The sequence below is a fragment of the Equus caballus genome, chromosome 14 (genome assembly GCF_041296265.1).
Source record: "Equus caballus isolate H_3958 breed thoroughbred chromosome 14, TB-T2T, whole genome shotgun sequence".
NCBI lineage: Eukaryota > Metazoa > Chordata > Mammalia > Perissodactyla > Equidae > Equus > Equus caballus.
In genome coordinates this window covers 44959676-44981804 of record NC_091697.1, presented here as the reverse complement: position 1 = coordinate 44981804, position 22129 = coordinate 44959676, and the positions used below count along the sequence as shown (strand labels likewise).

General features: G+C 40.6%; 2 protein-coding genes across 23 annotated transcripts in view; one reads left to right on the top strand and one right to left on the bottom strand.

Annotated features, from left to right (window-relative positions):
• FBXO38 (F-box protein 38) overlaps window positions 1-13292 on the top strand; it is a 55408-nt gene extending 42116 nt beyond the window's left edge. For all 16 annotated transcript variants that reach the window (XM_070233044.1, XM_005599316.4, XM_070233049.1 and 13 more), the window contains 7 exons: window positions 4760-4860; window positions 5330-5432; window positions 8662-8828; window positions 10458-10603; window positions 11242-11345; window positions 11841-11954; window positions 12693-13292. In XM_070233044.1, coding sequence (XP_070089145.1) covers window positions 4760-4860; window positions 5330-5432; window positions 8662-8828; window positions 10458-10603; window positions 11242-11345; window positions 11841-11954; window positions 12693-12871 — 914 coding nt within the window. In that variant the 3' untranslated portion in view covers window positions 12872-13292. The remainder of the gene's footprint in view (window positions 1-4759; window positions 4861-5329; window positions 5433-8661; window positions 8829-10457; window positions 10604-11241; window positions 11346-11840; window positions 11955-12692) is intronic.
• Window positions 13293-15153: 1861 nt separating this feature from the next.
• The window catches only part of HTR4 (5-hydroxytryptamine receptor 4), a 171225-nt gene continuing 164249 nt past the window's right edge, over window positions 15154-22129 (bottom strand). For 3 of the 7 annotated variants that reach the window (XM_070232610.1, XM_070232608.1, XM_070232609.1), the window contains exon 7: window positions 15154-21826. In XM_070232610.1, the coding sequence (XP_070088711.1) occupies window positions 21739-21826 (88 nt within the window). In that variant the 3' untranslated portion in view covers window positions 15154-21738. The remainder of the gene's footprint in view (window positions 21827-22129) is intronic. The other 4 variants (XM_070232611.1, XM_070232615.1, XR_011424926.1 and 1 more) reach the window with 3 other exon arrangements.

Genomic DNA, 22129 nt, shown 5'->3' with positions numbered 1-22129 from the left:
TTAGTAATTTTTTCTGAAGTCTAGTTTTGCTTCCAGTTAAGTTTGCCAGGAGATAAGCAGGTAAGTAAGTAGGTTAGCTGAGAATTATTTTGGTGAAGGTATACTCAAAACATACATACCCGTATAAGCTCATTAATGATTTATAATGTGTATACCAAGGCATTGGATTGGGTGGGGGGTAAGTACATTTCTTAATCATAATTCTGTTTATATTTCTGACTTTATTTTAAAGTAATCTCTCCTGCCTTTATTAAGTCATGAATACCTGTCAATGTATAATAATATATTTTAATTTTCTCCAAGTCTCAATTTTAAAATCTTAAAATCAGCCCCAGAACATAGAGTCAATGCTTTTTTATATACTAAATAGAGCTGATTGAATCATGTGCTCTTAAACTAATAAAAATAAGCTTTTATAGGATAAATATGAGACCTTAATTATGTTTATATCATATCATAGTAGTATAAACTCATATTAAAATACGAGTTATATTTGAAGATTTTGTTATGCTTTGCAAGGACTAGTTCTGCCATATGATGAAAATACTTTTCCCAGCTTGAATTTTAAATGCTTTAAGATACCCTTTTTTACATATAACATAAAATTTACCATTTTAACCATTTTGAAGTGTACAGTTCATTGGCGTTAAGTGCATTCACACTGTTCTGCAGCCGTCACCACCATCCATCTGCACTTTGTCATCATCCCAAACTGAAACTCTGTACCCATTAAACAGAAGCTCCCCTTATGACACCTTTTGTTGCATGGTTTTTCATATTTGTAAAATCAGATCTACATGTTTACCTTTATAGTGTCTTTATTTTTATGCTGTAGAAGGCCTTCGCTACTCCTGGTTCAAATAACTGTTCACATCTTCTCATTCTTTTATTCATTTATATTTTACGGGTTTTTTTTTTTTTTTTTTGATGAGGAAGATTGTCCCTGAACTAACATCTGTGCCAGTCTTCCTCTATTTTGTATTCGGGATGAGCCCACAGCATGGCTTGACAAGTGGTGTAGGTCCGGACCTGGGATCTGAACCTGTGAACCCTACCCCACTGAAGTGGAGCACGCAAACTTAACCACTGCACTACTAGGCGGGCCTGCCCCTTGGGTTCTTTATTTTAATCTGTGGAAACTAACTTTATTTTTTTATTCCAAATTGTCACCAAGTTGTCTCAGTACTATTTATTGACATCTATTCTCATGTCCTTATTTTGAAATGCTCTTTGATCATGTACCTGAGATAGACTTAGGTTTATCTCCGGGCATTCTATTCCACTCCAGTGTTCTGTCCTCTTTCATTATTGTTTTTCAAAATTTTCTTGGCTTGTCATGCATTCATTATTTTTTTAGTTATATTTGAGAATAATTTTGTCAAGCTCCAAAAGCAAATCTTCTTGGTTTGTTTGCAATTCCATTACATTGATCAACTGAAAAGATAATTGTCATTTTTACAGGATTGAGTCTTCCTATTTAGGGACTACTTTGTCTCTAATTTTGTCTTATGTCTCTTGGTGAAGTTTTACAGTTGTTACTTTGTTTTGGTTTGGTTTACTATAGATCCTTCACATTAAACCATAGGGGGCTTTGACTTCTTTTTTGCCTTATGTTGTGCTATATCCCCTTTACCATTTCCTTCTGATTTGTCTCATCACTAGAACTTTTTCTCAGGATAAATAATTCCCTAGAATTAAAAAGAGAAAAATTTCATTTATGTAGTTCTTTTTACTTTTTTGGGTAAATTGCATCTGTTATCTTGTGACTTTTTTTTTCAATTTGAGAAGACTTCTAATATATGTAGCTAATGTGTGTATAGTAGGTAAATTATTTCCTAATATTTTTTAAACACAATACAAATGTCCATTTACTTTCAATAACAACTCTTCTCGAGAAATGTCCAAGTACTGATTTTTAATAGTATCCAGATCTCTTTTGGAAAGAAGAAGTTATTTGGGTGGCTTTCAACTGGTTATTTTTAATCTAGCATGTTTTTGATATCCATGGGCCATTCTGCTTTAAAAGTTTTAAGGAGAAAAATCCAATCTAATAAAGGAACAAACTTGGTTGAATGTTATGGATTTTTTTAAATCACTTCAGAGAAAACATTTGAGTTTTTTAATTTGGTTTTCAGTGTATGGCCTTATGTAGTTACTTGTCTTGTGAATTCCTATGTGGGGAATAAATGCCTGTAAGTTGTTCTTTTTTATCCTCATTATGTAATACTTTATAAAATAAATACTACAAAAATAACTAATGGGATTGTCAAAGCATAGCATTTAAGGTGAATATGGTATGGTTCTCCTAAATACTAACCTCCTTCCTTGACACCCTAAGACTGGATTGGTCTACTTTTCTGTATTTCTCTAGCACTTCTGCACTAATGCTAACTACACTGTGTTGTGATTCCATGTTTTACTGTCTATCTTTCCAATAGACTATGAGCTCCATGAGGGCAGGGACAGTATCTGCTTGTTCACCGTTATATTTCCAGCCTCTAGCACAATGTCTTACATGGTATGGGGCTCAGTGAATAACTGTGAACTTAATAAGTGGTAGGAACCATCGTATGAGGTATGTTAATACTGATGGATATATGAAATCACTAATAATTGTCCCTAAACAAAAAGGGAGGCATGAGAAAATAACAAACACAGTGAACTCTTGTTTTTCTTTTACGTTGGGAAACCTTTGTTTTGCAAGGTTATCTACATATAAAGTGCGACTTAGCTTTATAACCTTTCTTAGAAGACATAAACCGCCAATTTGGGCACTCTGGAGAGCAGGAAATTTAACTTTGAATACTATATTCTGATCAATTAAAGAGGAGTGGAGAGAGCTATCTAGGAAGCTGAGAAGTTTGGAAATTGGATCAGAAAAGGAAAATGCTAAAAAAGATTTTTATTTGAACACTGTCACGAAGGAATGGAGAAAGACCTTTTTTTGTTTTTCGATTGTTTTTATTTTCATGGTACTGGGAGAGGGAACCAGGACCGATTATTGGTTCTAACAGGTGTGTGAATTTTGGCTGTCACGTGAAAGGTGCTGCATTTAGAAGATTCTTTGTCAATGAAGATAATTAGATTTTGCATCAGGTTTCTTCAGGAATAGTTTTCATGTTTTTCCAGAACCCCAGGGTTTTGCTTGGGTTCAGGGTCCTTGGAGGAAGTTTGATGGGTAGAACTCTTGGGCTCCCTTTTAGGCTTCAGCCAAAGCAGCTGCTTTCAATTGTTTCGCATAGTAGGGTTTCACAAAGATTTCAAATGGTGGAGGAAAGGGTTCAGGTGTGTCAAAAAACAGTTGGACTAGGTCTCTAGACTTCCCATCTAACCCAAAACCGTTGGAAATTTGCAGTATTCGAACCTTGTATCCCTGTCTTTCTTTGTAATCTTTCATGTTAGAAGTTAGAGATTTACCAGGCGGAATATTTGTAATCTCGTGGTGTATCTGAAAGAGCACCATGGTGGGATTTAATCTGTGAGGGTCAACCTTATTTCATTCGGTATCTGCTCTGCTACAGGCTGATTATAAAAAATGAGGACAGGGACTTTTAGTGTCTTGTTTTAGAATATATATATGCCTGTTTAGTCTTCGAGATGAATTTAGAACGTGTATTTAAATAAACTCAACATAATATTTGCTTTTATAATTAAACTATAATATTTTAGAACAATACTAGTAAATGAATTAGAGCTTTACTAACCATGGTTTGGCAGATAAGAGATTGCAGGTTTTCTAGCATAGTGACTGGCACCAGATTGCCTGGATTTGACGCCTAGTTCTACCACTTACTCCTTGGCAAGCTGTTTTACTTTCCCATGTCTCAGTTTCCTAATCTGTAAAGTAAGGAGAATAATAAATTATCTCAGAGGGTTATTATAAGGATCACATTAGTTAATACAAGTAAAACCCTTAGAAAAGTGCCTGACACACAGTAAGTGCTCAGTAAATATTTGCTATTATTTTTATTCCATTTATGTAACTGTGATGCATTCATTCATTCATTCAGTGAATGTTGAGTGCTAGTTCATTGAATAAGTGTTCATTTTAGCTCATTGCTAGTGGCTGACATTGATACAAAGATGAAATAAGACACTGTTGCCTTCAAGAAAGTTTTAGCTTAAATAGCGAAACAAAAGAAATATATAGGGGATTACAGAACCATATATAATGTTTGGGGATCCGGATGACTTGTTAGAGCAGGTGGCATTTGAGCTGGACCTTTCAGGGATGGGTGGTATTTCAAAAGGTGAAGTCAGGAAAGGTGTTCTGGGCAAGAAGGAGCTAGAATGATTATTGGCTTCAGAGGCATTGTCAATGGGAGATGACTAGGATATGGTATGGAATAGTTGAGAACAGGTGGGACTAAAGCACAGCTCCAAATGTCAGGCATTGAAACGTATGTGCTAAGAGATAGTCAATAATTTAAAGTTGTTTAGCAGGAAGGTAGTGACCTTAATCCACCAGTAGTACGTAGGATGGGTGGAGTGACTAGAGATGAGAATGTTAATTAGGTTGTTGGAATGGCCCAGGTATGAAAAGGGATATTAAGTTTGATGTAGATGTGTTTGAGATAAGGGAGGGCGATCTTGCTTTGGAACAGTCTGTTGGAAATAGCGATCTGACTGTATTCCATTGGGAACCAAGTCACAGATTTGAGAGTTGCCTTGATGGAGTTTATACATATGCAGTTGAATGTGCTCTCTTGAAGGAAAGAAAGCAAGGCTAAAATCTGGATTTCCCTGTTGCTTTTTCTAGAGGTTGCCAAAACAAAGTCACGTCATGCCATGAAGCGGAAGCGGACAGCAGATAAGTCTACCAGTACCAGTGATCCTGTGATTGAGGATGACCATGTCCAGGTGAAGGGAAAGACTCTCACTTACCTTTCAGTCTAGCCAAGTTCCTGAATGATGTAAAGAGACTCAAGTTTCCATTCTTATATAATTTCTTTGCCCTAAAGGGAAGAAATTGGTAACAGCTGCTTATCACTTGTGCCAGTGGAAACATTTAAGCTTTAAAAACAAAAGTGGGCCTGTGGCTGAGGGTTAAGTTTGCGTGCTCCTCTTCAGTAGGCGGCCCAGGGTTTCGCTGGCTTGGATCCCGGCTGTGGACCTAGCACCACTCATCAGGGCACACTGAGGCAGCGTCCCACGTAGCACAACCAGAGGGACCTACCATTAGAATATACAACTATGTACCAGGGACCTTTGGGGAGAAGAAGGAAAAAAAAAGATTGGCAACAGATATTAGCTCAGGTGCCAATCTTCAAAAAAAAGAAAAGAAAAGTATAGAGTGATACATCTAACTTTTTAATTTTTCTCGTTGTAGGTCCTTGTATTAAAGTCCAAAAATCTTGTTGGAGTTACTATGACCAACTGTGGAATCACAGATCTAGTGCTAAAAGACTGTCCCAAGATGATGTTCATCCATGGTAGGTATTTAGGTCCATGTCATTCAAGAGCATCAAGAATGAGTTTAAAGAATTAAGGACGCATAAATACTACAATAATATTACTATATTATTTTTTCAAAGGAATCCTTATGTTGGTTTCTTTCTAATTCTGTCCTCATTCTGTAGTTCTCAAATAATTACGCCATAGTATTTGTGAGGCACCATGTGCAGAGACTTGGTTCATCTTTTAAAATAGCCTCCCCTCCCATTTCTTCCAAACGGTGACTGCTTCCTAATCTGACACAGGAGATGAACAACCTGTATGGGCTTTGGAGTCAAATAGACCTCAGCTTGCATCCTGCCTCTGCCATTTGCTAACAGTGTCATGTTGGACATGTATTTTGTAAATGTTTTTTGAGGGGAGTGATGACTGGGCCTTAAGTGCTTAACTGCTGTGTATTTGATTGATATGATCAGTCATAACCACAATTCATGGCACATTATCATTAGTCCAAGCCCCGCTTTGCTTTTTTGGTCGCATTTGTCCTGCACTGCCAATTCCACCAGCTCCCACCATCTATACTTGTATATTTAATATATGTCTCTCCGGTCTATCTTTCGTATCTTTACTTGTATACATATTTCTCTCTAAACAAACAATAGGGTATTATTTTGTGTGAGCTTTAAAAATTTTAGATACATAGTATGTCCTGTACATGATCTTATTTTTCCATTTTCACTCAAAATTATATTTTTGATACCTATCTGTGTAAAATTATGAAAATCTGACTTGTTTCTTGCCTTGGGCAAGTTATATATTCTCTGTGTTCATTTTTTTCAATCTGTAAAGTGCATAATTGTACCTTATAAAGCATTTGTGAAGGTTAAATGCAGTGATTGGATATACAGTAGAGGGTCTGACCTCTAGTAAAAAGCCTAGTAAATGTTAATTTGTATTATATTAGTATTGCAAAAAAATATTTAGGAACCTTCTTTTCTTTGCACTTCTACAATACTGGTAGTAAATAAAACAAAGAAATCTTTATCAAACATGTTGTCTTAAACTAGGAGAATCCCAGAAAGGAGAGAGAAAACTTAGTTTTAAATACTACCTCTCTCCTGAATTCTAGAAGACTCCAGTCCTGGGGGCCCTAGACCCCATGTTCACCCTTAAGGGGTGGTACTTTACTCAATACCAACCAACAGGGTCTTAAAACATCTAATAAATGACTATCTCCTACTAGAATTTCCTCCTGAAACAGAACAGGAGCCCCTCAAAAGCTCAACGGTCGAAACAGCAGGGGAGCCCAGCCCAGCTTCAGGCAGCATTGTAAGAGCTTGCAGGCTGTCAGCATCTCCCCTCTGAAAGTCTGAGACTCTAACTCTCAACCTTCAGCCTCCGCTGGTTGACTTCTCATTCCTTTCTCTGCTTTGAGCTCTGAGAATCTGACTGATTTTCACCTCTGTGCTTGACTCTCTGGTGATTCTTTCCATATTTTGTCTAACTTACTAATGGATCACATGGCCTCAGGCCCTGCCTTTTGCCCTTAAACCAAATTGTTCAGCTCAGCTTATCATGGGACAGAGGATCTTAGGTAAGTAGCTCAGTCCCTAGACACCCACTGACCAAGTCAATGGTGGATGAGATGACTAAATGAGATTAGAACTGACCTTAGCCATGTCTGGTTTTATAGCAGAGAACCGCTGAACCATATCGCTATCTAGTCCTCCCTCTCTCTCCTCCTTTCCTGTCCCCAGCACTGCTTCCCCTCCCTCCTGCCATGTCACAGAAGGCGAAAATGAGTCTGAAAGGCAGGAGACTTGCTTAATGTTCAAACGTCAGAGTTAGTTACAGGGCTAGATTGCTCAGGAAGATAATGGCATTTGAGTCAAGGATGTTATAGTAGCTGTCTTTGTGAAATGTTAAAAAGATCAAGTATATTGGCCTTATGGTTTTATAATATCTTTCTTCTGATTCTCTCTCTTGAGTTGGACCAGGTTGAAATCTATGATAAAAATTGGAGCAGATTGAAATTTGAGATTAAAAAAAGGGAAGGAGATATTTTTCTGAAGTTAGTATACTATTGTAGTTAAATGTGTTTAATCACAAGCCAAATACTGTAAAATTTCATTCCCCATAGGGAAGATAGAAAACAACCAAACACACGGACACAAAGAATAGATTGGTGTTACCAATCTATTACCAGAGGGGACGGGGGGAGTGGGGAGAATGAAAGAGGTAAAGGGCACATGTGTATGGTGACAGATAGCAGTTAGACTTTGGATGGTAAAGACAATGTAGTCTACACAGAAATCGAAATATAATGATGGACATCTGAAATTTATAGAATGTTATAAACCAAGGTTACCTCAATAAAAATTTTTTTTAATTAAAAAAATATGTTTATTATATCACAGTTACTTTTGTCTATAATCCCACATTTTATATGTTGAACAGGAAGAATATTTAGTCATGTTTCAGACCAGCACTTTGAGTAGAACGTTGTGCAGTGGCGGAAGTGTTCTGTGTCTGCACTGCTCAGTATGGTAACCATTGGCCACGTGTGACTGTGGAATACTTCAACTACGGCTCATGCCCGAGGAACTGAATTGTTAATTTTATTACATTTCAATTAATTTAGATTTAACCAGCCACAGGTGGCTAGTGGCTACCACACTGGACTGTACAACTTTAGACCAAAGTATCCAAATATGTCTGGATCTTTATTTTTAAAGTTCTGCTTTTATACTTAATAGGAATAAAATTAGGAAAAATAGGAAATAATAGGAATTAAAATTAATTCTGCTCATTTCCTGTGGATGAATGAAAGATAATATATGTGAATTTTTTCAGACTTATTTGCCCATTACTGTTAAAATTGTGTAATTTAATAGTTACCATTTTTCATTCTTTTCAATAAATATTTCCTAAGAAATTCCTGTGTTTATCCAGGTCATTCTCTGGGTTTTGGATTCCTTGCCGGTAAAATCTTAGCTAGGAAAAGATACCTTAACATCCCTTCTAGCATGAAGGTGACCCCCTTTTGAACAGGACAGAATCACATTTTCCAGATCGTTCTGATGTGTCAGTTGTACTTTATGGTGGTACTTGACCTATGTGACCTATGTGAAAAATGTTTATATCTGCAGTAATTTATACTAATAAAAGTTAGGCCAGTCCTCCAAAGATGATTCCACATAGGCTATTCATTGGCCTATTAGTTTGTATAACTCGTTTGTAGAGCTTACCGTTGTCTTCATTTTGTAGCTACCAGGTGCAGGGTACTGAAACATTTAAAAGTAGAAAATGCACCAATTGTAAACCGATTTGACTATGCACAATGCAAGAAGCTGAATATGGATCAGGTACTAGACCAGATACTAAGGATGCCTCCAGAGCGGAACCGCATCATCTACCTACGGCCAATGCAGCAGGTAACGAGCTTGCTCCTTTCTTATGACACACAGTGCAGTGGTTTTTTGTTTTTTAGTCTTCAGCCTGTTTAGATTTGGCATTCATTCATACACTCAACCCACAGTAATGAGTCTTTAGATTCTCCAGAGTTCTTTTGACCAAGCTAGACTGCCTTGCCAGTTTTCCTCCTTAATGCTTCTCTGCTAGACTTTTGGGGGTTTTTAGCAAGTTATATGATGAAGGGAGTTGTTATTTGACAAGTTTTTATACTTGTTAAAAGTTGCCTGTGGTTAAGAGCACAGACAGATTTCAGACTGTCTGATTCAAATTCTGGTTCACTGACCTGCAGCAGATTACTCAACTTCTGTGTCTTAGTTTCTTCATCTGTAATGGTGGAATAAAAAAACCCTACAGTTAATGTGATGGTTAAATTAATGCACGTGAAGTGTTAGAACAGTTGCTGGCATGTAGTAAGCAGTCATATGATAGCCACTATTATTATTATCATTATCATTATTATTAAGAGTAAACATTTTCTTTTTATTATATCTATTTGAGATGACGGATGTTAGCTGAACCTATTTTGGTAGTCATTTCACAGTATATATAAATCAGACCTTCATGCTGTACGCCTTAAACCTATACAGTGATGTATGTCAATTATTTCTCAATAAAACTGGAAAAAAAAAAAGAGTAAACATTGTACTCTGTACTTGATGCCAAAAGAAAGCTTAAAGGAAATATTAAACAACCTTTGCAGTTAGTATTTGAGCCTGGCCCCCAAAGAGTCATTTCAACACACAAATTGGGGCTGGTCTGGTGGTGCAGGGGTTAAGTTTTCATGTTCCGCTTCAGCGGCCCACGGTTCGCCGGTTTGGATCCCAGGTGCAGACATGGCACCACTTGGCAAGCATGCTGTGGTAGGCATCCCACATATAAGAAAAAGTAGAGGAAGATGGGCACAGATTTGAGCTCAGGGCCAGTCTTCCTCAGCAAAAAAAAAGAAAACAATGGAGGATTGGCAGCAGAAGTTGGCTCAGAGCTAATCTTCCTCAAAACAAACAAACAAACAAATTGTTTGTTGGCTGAAAAATACACAGGACATCATCCTTCCCTCAAGAAGTTTGCCTTTCAGAGAAGGAGGTAGACGTGTGTGCCACAAAGATGGCAGAGTGGGCTTTCATAAGGAGAGATAGGGAAGAGGGGTTCCATGAGAAGAAAGCAGTGTCATCAAAGACTACAAGGGGGCAAGGAAATGTGTCTTTAGGAATGGGCAGTAGTCCAGTCGATGAGGGTGTATGGTGCTACACATTCACGGTCCCATAATGTGGTCAGTACCTAAACCTATAAGGGGCATGCTCAGAAGTGGATTCCTGGGATCAGTTACCTGAGTCCAGATTCTCTAGTTTAATGGGCATTTATATAACAGTGAGATGTAAAACGCTGAGCTTACTAGACCGAAGAATTTGCTAAGCCTCAGCCCCAGCATGGCAAGCTATGTTTAGGGCTGAATGTGACTGTTTGATTTTCAAATCAGCAAAAGATTTTAAAACGGAAATCCCAAGGGAAGGTTGTTCAAGGTCTGGGAGATAGATTTCTAAGGCATTCTCTTCCTTGGTCCAAAGCCCTCTCTGTGATGTCTTCACTAGGTGGACACACTCACACTGGAGCAGAAGCTATTTAGTGGTCCCTACCCCTATCACATCTGTATCATCCATGAATTCAGTAACCCTCCCAATGTCCGGAATAAGGTGCGCATTCGCAGCTGGATGGACACTATAGCAAACATCAATCAGTAAGTAATCTGCGGCCCCTGGGGGCCCGTGGTGAGGGAAATGACTGAAAATTAGGGAAATCCTAGTTGTTCTTTTAAATAATTTCATCTGGGCTTTTTAGGCACTGAAACATATAAAATATAAGTGGAAAACTCAAGAAATGAGGACTTAAAACTAAAAAGCATATGTGTCTATTTATAACTTTTTATTTTCAAACTTAGAAAACTTAGGGAAAAAATGCAAGAACAGACTGTACATGTGCATTTGACTTCATTCCTTTAGTCTTAGGGTATGGAAAAGAGTTAAATCGAGCTCTTAAACTGTGACGCTTTACATCATCGGAAAACTGGACTTGTTATGCATTCGTTATATAGACATTATATATTAAGCACTTTATATACATGAGACATTTGTTTAGAGAGTAGCTTGCTTTCTTTACCTAATAGGATCTTGAAGATAAAGAAGAAAGTAATCTTGACCTGACTAGGTCTGTATTCTCTAGTTGGAGTGTACCCTACTTCTGTTAGGTATTTAATATTTTATCTGAGATGTTCATTAGACTCTAGGCCTGACACAGTTTTGACAGTTCCTTTCTACCCCATACCCCAGCATTATTTCCAGTTTTGTAATTTTTCTTCATTTTTCTTGTTGCCTCCAGAGAGCTTATTAAGTATGAATTCTTCCCTGAAGCCACACGAAGTGAAGACGACTTAAAGAAGTGCCCCAAGTACCCCTGGGGCAGGGAAATCTACACGTTAGAGGGTGAGTATTTACAGTGCATGGAAAGCTAAATACCTCTTAGCTAACTGGTTGGAGAGACATGTCCTAGGGAAGATAGAATGGGAACCTTAGAATTCATCCAAATAATGGGTGTTTTGAATATCCGCAGGTAGCAGGGACCAGATAAATATTGCTTTCCCTGTATGAGTCTTTAGCATCCCTAAAATAATCAGCAGCCATGTTGAATTAAAACTTGCTACAGTTGAGAGTTGGAAGTGACTTGAGGGTACCTGTTTCAACCTTGTTGTTTTAGAGAGAGGGAGGGAGAAGTTGAGGCTTAATGACAGCAAATGATGACCAAGATCACATGACCGAATAGGAGCAGAGCTAGTCCTGGAAGCTACGTCTCCTGGTCCAGTGCTTTTCTACCATGGGGGATGAAAGCACATTGTACATTCTGCTTACAAAGTACTGCACTGTGTGACCCTGTCGTTACTTCCACCCCAGTAGCACAGCTCATCTGTCTTCTTGTTTTAGGTGTTGTGGATGGAGCCCCATATTCCATGATTTCTGACTTCCCTTGGTTGAGATCATTACGGGCAGCAGAACCCAACAGCTTCGCCAGATACGATTTTGAAGACGATGAAGAAAGTAATTATGACCTGACTTGATTTGTATTCTCTAGTTTGAGTATATCCTGCTATACTTAATGTTTTGTTTGAGAGTTAGGAGAGGTGTAGCTTTTAAATCGCTTCCCATGTTTTTGTTTGCTTTTTGTTATTGTTTGGTTCTCCCCCCACAAAAAATAGCTCTCAATTTGTACAACAGATCATCAGTTGACTTCCTGGGAATATATGGGGGTTGGTAGGAAGGATTCCTTCAGACAGACTTTCCTACCTAGATATTTTTGTTATTTAAATGTTTATAATTTTGTTACTCATTATTGAAGAATTTGTCAACTGCATTGTTTCAAAATTGTTCCAGTTATGCTAATTATTCTCCTGCTCTTGTTGAGTAGTATGTAGGAACTTATGATTTAGGTATAGATATTTGGGGAGAAACTTGAAGAAACTTTTGAATATAATTCTAAGTGTTAGCACACTTGAATATCCATTTGTGGGAGTTTTTTAAAAGTATTTTATGAGGAAATGGATTTCATGGACTACCTCTCTGGTACGTTTTCACCGTGGGCCTTTAATCATGTGTGCTGTTTTAGGCATCAAATATGGATGTAACTAAACCAATGGGGACCCATTCCATGAGTTCTACGTACATCAATAGCATCGCATTACAGTATATGGCATATCTCATGGACCAGCTCAATCAGAGTGACTTTCCACATGATTCTGGTAATCATACATGTTTCCCCTTTTGTTTCTGATTTCCAAGGCACCATCTATGCTCCTCGAAGGAAAGGGCAGCTGTCTGCAGACATCTGTATGGAAACGATAGGAGAGGAAATTTCAGAGATGCGTCAGATGAAGAAGGGTGTGTTTCAGCGAGTAGTGGCAATTTTTATCCACTATTGTGATGTCAATGGAGAGCCAGTAGAAGATGACTACATTTGACTGGTCGCTCCTACTTTCCAGCTATTCTAGCAGAAAGCTGCTGGGGCCATCAAGCTGCCAGAGAGCTCACAGGGACTCGGGGTGTGCCGTTTGGGGGCCCTGGCTCAGTTTGGTATATAGGAAATGTATAAGTAACCTTGAAGTTGTATACAAAGATTTGTACATAGAGGAAATATACAAAGACACTTCCTAAGTACCAACTTTATATCATATGTTTATACAATTTAATTTAAAAATTCATTTTAATGAAGGTGGATAATTGGAAAGAGTTCATTTTCTTCATTTTTCCTGACAGTTCATAAAGTGTCACTTTTTGGCTGAGCCCCCATTTACCATATTCTTAATAATCACTGTCATCCCCTTAAAATCTGTGCCTTTTTCTTCTTGAGCGAAGCTGTTTGAGTAAATCTGTTGAAGAGTTTTTGTGTCTGGTGTGTTTTTTTGTGTGTTACTATTAAAACACCAACTAAACCCTATAGTCAGGCGGCTATATGTTTCTGTACAAACTTGTGTTTTTTTCTCTTGGTATTATAGTTGCCATATTTCTTAAAATAAGTAAAAAGACTCATGAGTTTTAAAAGAAAATTGAGTTTGAGGGGGAAATGGATAAGTTTCCAAAGCATTTCTAGTTATTTATTTCCACATTCAATTGTGTATATGCTTTATCTTGAATATAAAAATAAAAGTTTATTAAAAACTTTTTCTTGCCTTCGATTTGAATCCCTCTTTTTAAAGAAGAGTAGCAAATACTACATAGAAAAGGAATACGTAGAATTGTGTCTAAGTAAGAAAGATTCTAGCGTAATCCAATTTCTGACCTTTCTCGTTTTTAAAATTCTGAGCTGCAAGATGATCAACTCACAGAACTCTATCCAGCAGAACACTGGGAACAGCAGAACTTCCCGAAATAGCTGGGCACCGGGAGATGGCCTTTCTCAAGGAGAGAAATTACCCTAAGATGGCAGTGACATAAGCAGTACTACAGCGTCAGGGTCAAGAGCAAAGCAGCTTAGAGCAACACCTGCATTTGAGGGATGGCTTTACCATTTGCCAGCTGAGTGACCTCACCAAATTGCTTAAACTGAAGGTCTCTGGAAAAATTTTATAAACGCTTTCCAAATAAAATAGGTAATTGTGGTCTCTGTGAGGTGTAAGGGCCTTTAGAGATTATCTAGTCCAACTGCTTCATTTACAGGGGAGTAACTGAAGCCCAGAGAAGGAAAATTGCTCACTCGGGTCAAGTCAGGCAGGACAAGAATCCACGTGCCTGATTCCTGTTGGGCTGCCTCCATATCATTAGTGTCCATAGAAATGCAAGGATGCCAGGGGCCAGCCTAGTGGCGCAGTGGTTATGTTTGCAGATTCTGCTTCAGCAGCCTGAGGTTCACTGGTTCGGATCCCGGGTGCAGACCCACACATTGCTTATCAAGCCATGCTGTGGCACGCGTCCCACAAAGTGGAGGGAGGTGGGCACAGATGTTAGCTCAGGGCTAATCTTCAAAAAATAAAAAATAAAAATAAAAATTTTTAAAAAAAGAAATGCAAGGATGCCAGCAAGTTTTCCCACACTAAAGTAGCATGAACCATAATCAGTGTCTGTCTTCAAAGTTCTCTCTTCCAAGACTGAAAATTCTTCCTATTACGTTAGGCAGACGGTTAGCTAGTGCATTCACTCATCTCTTCATTACTTTGTTTTTAACTCAGCTAACCCCCCTTTTAACTAAAAGAATGTGTTCCGCTCTCCAGGTTAGAACTGTGATCAGCAAGATGTAGGAAACAAATTATAGAACATTCTAGATATTTCAAAATAATACAGAATCCCCAACCCTCAGCTAAGACTCAAACCCTGGTTTTTCACCGTAACCATAAACAAATCCTCTAAATAATGCTTAGAACAGCCGCTAGAGGCCGCTGCTTTGTAACTTTTGTTGCTTTCTCTCAGTCTCAACCAACCCTCTTAGAAAAAGTAGAAGTGCGGCAGAGAGCGCTAAAATCATTCTAAAGATGCCCAGACTGGAACAACTGAAAAACAAACAGAACTTGGAAGATGCCCTCTGCAGTAGGCATTTGGTAAATCGTCTGTGGAATGAATGGCTGAGTAGTGATTGCCCTCTGGCAGAAGTCAGCACACTTTCTGTATAGGGCCAGACGGTAATATTTTAGGTTCAACTATGACGACTACTCAACCCTGCCGTTGGAGTGTGAAAGAGCCATAGAAGACGCGTCAGTGAATCGGTGGGGCCATGTTACAATAAAACTTTATGTATAGGCATAAATTTGAATTTCACATGTCACAAAATATTTTTTATTTCCCAACCACTTAAAAAAACAAAAACCATTCTTACTTTACAGGCTGGAGGATCTGGCCACCAGGCCGTAGTTTGCCCACGCTTGCCATAGAGAATTGAATTGTCCTGTTTGTCCACTCAATTATGTGTCCCTGGCCTGTGGCGCAGTGTCTGGCACATCTTGAAAAGGACTTAAGAAATGTTTCCTTGATGGATTACTGGATTAATGTCACTGTTGGAGAGAGACTCATGTCTCTCTCATGGTGCTGTCAGGTGTATGAGTCCTAACAATCTCTGAACGACAGCTGGCACCACAGTTCTTACGGGGACTTCATATTTGGAATCAGAAGACCTGGCTTCAGATCTGACTCTCTCAGACGACTGCTGAGTGACCTGGAGGTGGTCGCCGCCTCTATTCTGGAGCCTCAGGTTCTTCATCTATAAAATGGTAACAACAAATAATATATCCACCCCCCCAGGGCAGTTGTGAAGGTCCAATGACAGCCTTCAGTAAACTGGAAAATGTGACGCGAGTGGAGGTAGTATTGCTTCCACTGTAATTCCCTCTATTTTTGTTTGTTTTTTAACTAATCTTTCCATAACTTTTTGTTCCTTAGACCATATCCCAGGATGCTAGGAAGCAGAGAGAACTGGTGAGACCTTTAAGAGGAAATAAAGAATTTTTGAAAGCGTTTACCAAGTGCTTTCCGTACATCCTCATGCGAACACTGTAAAGTGTCTGATCACTACGTCCCCTACTTTACTGTTGGGGAAATTAGGGCTTAGCAGGTTAAAGATCCTGCTCAGAAACACACATCTCAGAAGGGGTGTGGTGGAAGCAGGATGCCATCAGTCTGACCCCACAGCTCGTGCAACTTGAGCAGAGTCTCGGTCCCTCAAAGGGAGGGAGGGGGCCAGGTGAGGCCCATGCAAGGGCTGGCCTTCCCCACAGGGAAGCCGCCAAGTCACAGTGGCTGCTGCCGCCTAAGCTTGGAACCACTCCAGCTGACCCTCAAATGGTTAGCACAGTGCCAGAAAAACGGAGGCTGCTGATTTTCTGCTGCAGGCTTCAAACGCCCCACTCAGATGTGGGATGCTGCTAGAACATAAAAGAAATAACACTGCAAACTACACAACGTCTATCCTGTGAAATGCACACACAACTAAAAAGAATGAAGAATCACGTGTTGATGTGAAATAATGTATAAGGCGTACTGTTGAAAAAGGCAAGTTGCAGATTATTATATACAGCCTCATTTATATATAAGAACCAAAGCAAACCATATGTGTTTAGATGTATATTTATACATATGTAAATATGCAGAACACGTTCTTGAATTATATAAGGCAGGTGATAAGGGCAATTCTTGGGAGGGGCGTGGGATTCAGTTAGAGTCAAGGATATTTTGCTGTATCTATATTATTAGAACTTTTTATAACAGAGATGGATTGCATAAATACATTATTTGGATAGCCCATTATTTATATAGTCTAAAAATAGATAATTTGTATATTTAGAAATAAAATAAATTTAAAGAAGAGGAGGAAGAAAGCACTCTGTTAGAATGGAGAGATCAGAAGTGGTTTCAGCCCTGACTTCGGCCCCACATAAGCTCTGCGTCCTTGGGCAAATCACTTTTCCCTGACAAAGTCCGTTTCCTTTTCTATAAAATGAACTCAATAATCCCTCCCCCGAAGTTGCTGGGAAAGGCTCAGAGAGCTTGCTGCAAAAGTGCAGAGAAACTGTAAAGTGCCTCCCATGGTGAGCTGATGGGGCCACTGGGAGCAAAGCCAAACAGTGATCCAAGTTCCAACTGAAAAACAGGGAAGTCAAATTCCCTTCTATTGGGACCACTGCTGGTATGCGCAGCCCCAGCGATGGTCTGAGATAGAAAAGACTAATGCTCTCTTTGGGCTCACACATCTGATTTTCAGGGGCCGTTGCTGGTTATTCAGTAACTCCAGGCAGCTGAATACTGGAAACACTATGAAAGATCAGTGCAGAAGGGCCTTTCCTCCCGATCAGTCCTCTACCTGAATCCCTCCATTGTTTAAAGATGGAAATTTGAAGCTCAGCAAGTGGAAGGGAACAGAAGAAAACAACAGAGCAAGTGAGCGGCAGCGTTTCACTCTGGAATAGGCATGTCCCAAGTTCCTCTCCAGGTCCCAAGCGGACGTGGAAGGGCAATTCTTAGGTAACATGAGGGAAGGGACACCCCGTGGCTTGTTCACTGTTCTCTCCCAGCCGAGGGCCCAACACGTGACTGTGGAATAGAGGAATCCCGATCGTGAACAGTGTTGCGCACACTTAGGACTGTGGGCTTTACAACCAGGCAGCCTGAGTTCGCATTCCAAATTCCCACTTCCTAGGTCTCTTACCTTGGGCTGGTCACCAGATCTCTCAGCTGAGCTTTGCTCATCTGGAAAGCAGGGGAAATTCTGGTCTTTGTAAGGATTTTATGAGGATTAAATGAGATAAACCACGGCAAGCACTTACCACGGAGCCTAGCAGAAAGGAGCTCATCAAATGTTCGCTTCCCTTATTATTGCTACATTGTTATTATTATTATTATTATTATTATCATCATCTAAGATATGTTCTGAGATGAGCTGAAAAAAAAGGGAAAGGGAAAGGAGAAACCTAATTTGAATTGAATATAATAGTAGTTAAAAATAAAAGCAGCTTCGCTCCCCTTCTCTCTACCTTTCCAAAACGTGTGGAATGCAATTTGTCATTAAATCATATTAACTCAAGGTTTGGCAGTTCTTCTCTGGTAAATTCTCTTTCAACCCCTCCTAGCTTACATTGTCCCTCACGAGAGGTGGGGTGACCCTGACAGCTCTCCAACACCCCTTATCTCCCTTTTGAACATGGAAGCATTGGGCAAGCTCTGAGCATTGGCTTCCAGTTAGACCCTAATAATTTTGTTGTATTTTCATTTATTTATCTCTATGGCTGCTTTCTATTTATGCAACTAATACTGATTTTCTATTTTAGATACTGATATAATGTTTCTTTCTAAAATAAATTTATGTAAGTGAAAACTTGAATTGACTTAAATAAAAATGTTAAGTAAATAACAGTACAGGCAGGACACATACTTGGTAAAAATCCTAACAGTGGCCCTTGGATGACGCATATTGGAGCGCTCACAACAGTCCCACCAGCTCAGAGATTCTCTCCATTTTGTAGATGAGACGATGTTGCGTTAACGCCCAACGCAACACAGTGTCCCAAACTTGGGCCTTCAAACCCATCCCTGATTTGTTTAAATTAAAACCAAATATTCGGCCTCAGTTTCCTAGACTGGAAGGAAAAGAAATTGCAAATTACAGCTGGAAGAGCTAAGTGCCTTAGTCTTTTTTCCCCCTAGATCGGCAGTTACAGGAAGAACTTTGACCAGAGGAAAGCAAAGTAACAGAGAAAAAGAGAAAAGCAACATTGATCACTCACCAAAGGGAGAAAAATGGGTAGACAGCACAGCACCAAGGAGATAATATTTTTGTTCTTACTTGAAGACAATATTAAAGGCAATTTAGTTACAGCCACTCCCCAGCCCCTCCCTGGATCCCCTCCCTCATCCATCCCCACGTCCACCCCACCATGCCCCAGCTAGACAGCAATTTGCCTGAGGACAGAGCAAGCTAGCAGCATGAAGTAGAAAGGTCGGTGAGATGACAAGGTGAATCTCAGAAAGAACCAGTTTTTCTACCAACCCGTCCTCCCGTCCTCAGGTGTCAGTTGAAGAAGTCGGTTTTTCTCACTTTTGCTTTCTAGCTGCTGATCGTGAGCTGGCTGGGGAGTTTCAGGCCTTCTACCGGACGGCCTGTCGGCTGGAGAGTCAAGTTAAGAAGAAGCACCGGTGAAGCCCCACTATCCCAGACATGGGACAGTCTGGCTGCAGCATCCATCACTCCAGGGATTGTCAAGGCTAATTTAGCAGATGTGGCTGGGAGCACATGCCCCTCCTCCCCCGGGGCATCTCTTCTTCACACTGCAGGCTTCGTGGAGGAGAGTGGCCTTCTCAGAGAAGAAGGCGAGATATAGGTCTCCTCTTTCCTTGAACAAGTTCTAAGGTTCCTCCTTCTGAGTCTTCCATACACATGTTATATTACCTGGATTCCTGGAAGCCAGAGATGTAATTTATGCCAGGCTAGCAGCTGTCCAGACAGAGCAACTCTGGTCCTGTCCTGTGAACCTCCAACAAAGCCCTGGTCCGAAGAGACAACCAAGTTTGCTTGTGAGGTCCTCTCTGCAAAGGAGGTCATCTTCTTGACAATGGTGAGGGGTCCTATTCCTACAATTGCTGTCCTTTCCCTGGTTGGGGTGCTGGTGACCTCTACAGACACCAATGATAGGCTGGCCCACAGAAGCATGTCCAGAGAGTCTGGAAGATTTGGACCCATGATATGGTAAGAACTCATTTTCCCACCTATGTTGTAACCTGCAGATCCCTGCTGAATCCAAGTTACCATTTAATATGGGAGACCTGCCACTGAGAAATTACATTTTACATAAGCAGATATGCTTGCTAAGCTCCTGGGAAGAGAAGCATTTCATAGGGAAGAAATCCTCCTGTATTTGTGTGTAAGCATGTATGCATTAAATAGTAGATCCTATCGACTTTGGGGGCAGCGATCAAAGTTTACTGGCTGCCTCAAAGCACTAGACCTGTTTCTCCTTGCTGCGATCTGGTTCTGTGATTTCTGTCTTAGTCCTTCCCTAAGAAGTTCTTCGTGCTTCGAGAACAGAGACCACATTCAGACAACATGTGGAGAACTCTGGACCCCCAGATTCACTCATCTCTGCCTTTTCCATGAAAAAGTGAAAAAGGGAAATGCAACTCTGAGGAGGCTTATTAATCCTCAGCACACGGAGGGTCCCATCAGTGGGGTGACCAACCAGCCTGGTTGGCCTGGACTGAGAGGTTTCCTGGGATGTGGGACTTTCAGTGCTAAAACCAGGGTGGTTGGTCACCTGAGTCCTATGTGGAGTCTGGCCATCCTTCATCATATCTGGGGACAGAGAGAGGAGGAGGGCTAATGGATTCCGCCCTCGCAGATGAAGTAGGTGATGAGGCAATTGTGGCTTCTAAGACCGCTTAGGAAGGAAAGCAGGGTCAACAGACCAAGTAGAAGGGCAAGGGGAACTGGTGAGGTTAGAAAGTTCTGGCATATCTATGTCTGTAGTGTGTGTGACATATACACGCCGCCCACCGCCATCCATATCGCTGTTTCTTAGGCTTCCCTATAAGAACCAGCAATCAATACTTCCAACACGGTTTTTATCAGCAGCCAAAAGAGAGACAACTGAAAAAATCTGCCCCCAGAGTCTCATCCCAGGGTGGAATAATTCACCTCAAGACAAAATAATTTGCTGGCAGCTTTGACATCAGGGAAGCATCTCATTAGGAACTTGGAGGAAGTGAGATGCTGGAAAAGATGTAGAAAAAGTGGTAACTCCAGGAGCTTCACTGGAAGGGGCCAGTGAAGTTTCTCAAGAAAGTAAGCTGGTCTGTGGTTAAGTTTTTGCCCAAAGGAGCAGGCCACCCTGCCTGAGACCAGGCACTGCCTCAGCACAGGGCCCCAAAAGCCCCAAAGAGGGGTCTTATTGGAGCAACTGCGTTTCCCTCCCCAAATCTGAGCTGTCACTCTGGCCATTCTCCATCAACATTCTCAGGGAAGGTCGAAGTCCTTTTCCCATTGTCATAGGAGGGGAATGAATCTTGAGCAAATGACCTCAACACCAGTATGCTAATGAGAAAATGTCAACTTTAAAGACACGAACACACATCTCAGACCAGCTGTAAAGCTGCCTTTTGGTAATGGATCCAAAACCAAAACTTAAGCAGAGTTTCCAAAGTCTATCCTCAAGAAAAAGGAAAAGAAAAATGTTCATATCTATAAACCAAAAAATATTGATGCTTCAGTACTTGTCAGCATTTCAGGGCTTCTGGACAGACATCTTGGCATCGATAACCCAACTTCATTAAAAGAGCCTTGATTGATTCACCCACCAAAGCACATCCAGAAGAAGACGGCCAGAATGGAGAGGAAATCAGAGCTGTTTAGTTTAGAGAGATTTAAAAGGTTGGGTGGGTCGCAGATCATTGTCTTCCAATATCTAAGGGCTCTCAAAGGGAAGAGGGGGCCAAGTGCATGGCCCCAGAAGGAAGCTGGAGCAGTGACAGATTTGTGTTCCAACAAAGGAAAGAACGTCTTTATAATTAAAGCTTCCCCACAATAAAAGAAACTGTATTAGGAGGTAGTGAGCTCCTGTCCCTGGAGGTGTGCAAGCAGAGACTGACCAACTTCCAGGAATGCTATGGAGGATACTACCCTTGCGTCAGGTGGGAGGCTCGATCTGACGATGCCTGAAGTCTCTTCTCAACTCTGAGATCCTCCATGCTCTGGCCTGGGGTCCTGTCCAACGCTGACCTCCATGTACCTTCCCTGGGCCCTCGGCCCCACTGCCTCATGCCTCACTGGTGGTGATGAGGGTCAGGAGAGATGCCAGGGTGTCCTTTTCATGCAGACACAGATGGGAATGAATGGCTTAGTTGTGAGCCACGTCTTCAATCAGAAGCACGATTCCAGGGATTCTGGGTCATTGTGTATGGGCAGTTTCTCAAGTTCCTGGTGATGTCCACTGTGCAGAACTGTATACCTAGGGAGGAAGGAAAGAAAACATGAGAATTCAACAGAAATCCTTCAAATGCACCAAAGAGAGCACTCCCACCACTCTTGACTTCCTTTCTACTGCATGCTTCTCAGAGCATGGCGAGGTGGGACGGGAAGCAGGTGGGACTCCATCGAGAAGGAAAGCCAAAGAACTACACCCAACTTGCTCATGGTAAAGGTGAGGAACGAAAGGCCTGGAGGAAACGACAGGCCCAGGGTTACACAGCGAGTGAGTGGCAGAGCTGGGACTAGAACCCAGATTTCTTTCCTCCCAACGAAGCCTGGAGCT